The following is a 2,773-nucleotide window of genomic DNA, read 5'->3' as shown; positions in this document are numbered from 1 at the left end:
CTCTCGGTCTCTCTCTATCTCTCTATCTATCTCTCTTTCTAACACCAAATCTCTTTTTTTGCCAACCGCACACCCACGTAACTCGTACCTAGTCACACATGTTTGGGCAACTTGAAACATGTTGTTAGTCATCGAGCAGTTGCACACAGCTAAGCAATATTGTGCTACTGCATTATTTATCTGCGCACCACACTGAACTCTGACAGGGGCGCATCCAGGAGGGGTTCCAGGGGCTCCGCGGAATCCCCTTAAGTTTCGTAAAATACATATACAGTCAACTTGGCTAATAACGACTGCTGCGGATGTAACGACAATTCGCGAATAACGATAGAATTTCCATGCCCAGAGCAAAGTCCCATCCCACTGTAATACAATATTATTATAATGAGACTTCGGGTATAACGACACTTCGCGAATAACGACACCGTTTTGACGCCCCACCGCCGAGTGTCGTTATAAGCGAAGTTGACTGTATTACTGGTAACTATATGCCTGTCTATGTATACGTATCAGCAAGAGTGCATAAAACAAGAGTATGCAACTGTGGGTATGGGTCAGTGCGCGGTGCGCTGCCTACATTACGTAACTTGCCTTCATCACGCTCTGAAAGCATGCATTCAAACTCTCAATTTCTCGCACGAGCCCATCCGTTTTTGCTCGATCTGTTCCAGTACCTACACAATCTCTGAATTCTGGCGCGTGAACTGCAGTTCCGTACGGAAGTTCATTTCAAACTGGAGGGAAAGTGCGGTGTTTGATTTTCCGCAGTGCGCGGACTGCAGCTGAATGATGTAATGAAGGCAGCGCGCCGCGCATCTGGCCCATAGAAAAGAGATCACAGTTGCATACTCTTGTTTATGGACTCTTGGTATCAGCTATTCGGGTTTGACTGCTAGTACACTGGGGTCCCCTGTAGAGATCGTTGGATCCACCGCTGTCTGATGCTATGCAATGAACCTGTCCTGCTGCGCTCCCCCCCCCCCCCCGTTTCCTGTTACGCGAACGCCGTGTAAACTGGTTACCAAGTGTACAGACATGCGTGTGTGTCCTGTGTCTGTGTGTGTGTCTGTCCACGTGCCCCTTGACGGCACACCCCTACAGGCTGCGTCAGCCGCCGGCCGTACAGGCCCACACCGCGCGGCTCTCAGGGGCTGCCGCAAGCGCGGCAACTGTACCAACATCATCCTCAGCAGCAGCAGCAACAACAACAGCAACAGCAGCATGAGGATGAAGGCAGCGGTGGTGTGATTCCCGGCAAACCCTCCAAGACCCGCATGGCAATGTCACACACCAAGTCGGCTTCTGGTGACCAATTCCTGGCGTGGAAAGCTTCCGTCACCCACACCAACTCAATTGGTAGGTTTTGTTACGCAAACCAGCTTAATTGGTAGGTTGTGTCACCCACACCAGTTGAGTTTAATTGGGAGGTTTTGCTACGCAAACCAGCTCAATTGGTAGGTTTGTCACGAAAACCAGTTGAATTTGTAGGTTTTGTCACCCAAACCAGTTCAATTGGTGGGTTTTGCTACGCAAACCAGCTCAATTTGTAGGTTGGTCACGGAAACCAGTTGGATTTGTAGACGTTGTCACCCAAACCAGTTCAATTAGTGGGCTTTGTCTAAAATACCAGTACAATTAGCAGGTTTCGTCTCCCAACCTGGATCGACTGGTGGGTTTCATCTGCCAACCAGGTTCAATTGGCAGGCTTTGTCTCCGAAACCGGTTCAAGTGGCACGTTTAGTCGCTGAAACCAGTTCAATTGGTAGGTTTTGTCTCCCAAAACAGTTCAATTTGTAGATTTTGCCTCCCAAAGCAGTTTTTCAAATCGGTAGGGTTTGTCTCCCTAAACAGCTCAATTGGTAGATCTGTCTCTCAAACCAGCTCAGCTGGTAGGTTTTGTCTACTAACGAGGGTAGGCCTGCACTGGGTGTTATACTTCAGTACAATCACGTACGCCATTCAAGTCAGTTGTGAATCTGCGTTAGTTTTGAGAAACCTGTCCCAAAACAGACTCCGTAGCTGCTGATGATGACAAACACACAGTTATCTCTCATTAGTGGCATGTCTCGCCAATGTCCTTGATGTGTGTTTGTGTGTGTGTGTGTGTGTGTACGCGGCTATGTGTGTGTGTGTGCGTGTGCGTGCGTGCATGCACGCACATGTATGTGTTCGTGTGTGCATGCATATGTGCATGTGTGCATCTGTTTGTGTGTGTATGGGTGTGTGTGTGCGCATGTATGCGCGTGTGCATGTATGCGTGTGTGTGTGTGTGTGTGTGTGTGCATGTATGCGTGTGTGCATGTATGCGTGTGTGCACGTGACTGTGTGTTTGTGTTCAGACGAAGTCACACGTTACCAGAGCTACCTGAAAGAAGAGTCGATACGCCGCGGCAATAGATCTCGGTCGTCCAGTTTGGGCAGGATGCATTCCGTGACTTGTGAGTCTTCAGCCTATCATAATATGCCATTCTACTGTCCTCAGCCTATCATAATAATTATGCCATTCTACTGTCCTCAGCCAATCATAATGCCATCCTAATGTGTTCTACAAGTGCACTCATGCCTCGTTTACCCCGGCGGTCTGGGACCGAACACTGCACGTAACTTTGAAATGTCCATAACTCCGAATCACATGTATTCTGATGAGGATAGGCCATACATATGGCACATGACATCACTAACTCATTTCCACAGAAAGTGAAAAGACTCGAAAAGAGCAGTCCATTTTTACTGCCCTCTACAAGTTACTGGCAAGACAAAAATTATATCAGGG

At 48.3% G+C, this 2,773-nt stretch overlaps 1 protein-coding gene across 1 annotated transcript in view; it reads left to right on the top strand.

Annotated features, from left to right (window-relative positions):
- Nucleotides 1–549: 549 nt before the first annotated feature.
- LOC135827028 (uncharacterized) overlaps nucleotides 550–2,773 on the top strand; it is an 11,752-nt gene continuing 9,528 nt past the window's right edge. Inside the window, exons 1-3 of the mRNA XM_065339549.1 lie at nucleotides 550–553; nucleotides 1,102–1,356; nucleotides 2,340–2,438. Coding sequence (XP_065195621.1) covers nucleotides 550–553; nucleotides 1,102–1,356; nucleotides 2,340–2,438 — 358 coding nt within the window. The remainder of the gene's footprint in view (nucleotides 554–1,101; nucleotides 1,357–2,339; nucleotides 2,439–2,773) is intronic.

This window comes from Sycon ciliatum, chromosome 11, assembly GCF_964019385.1.
Source record: "Sycon ciliatum chromosome 11, ocSycCili1.1, whole genome shotgun sequence".
NCBI lineage: Eukaryota > Metazoa > Porifera > Calcarea > Leucosolenida > Sycettidae > Sycon > Sycon ciliatum.
Note: the sequence above shows the minus strand (reverse complement) of the source record. Positions and strands in the feature narration are given on the sequence as shown.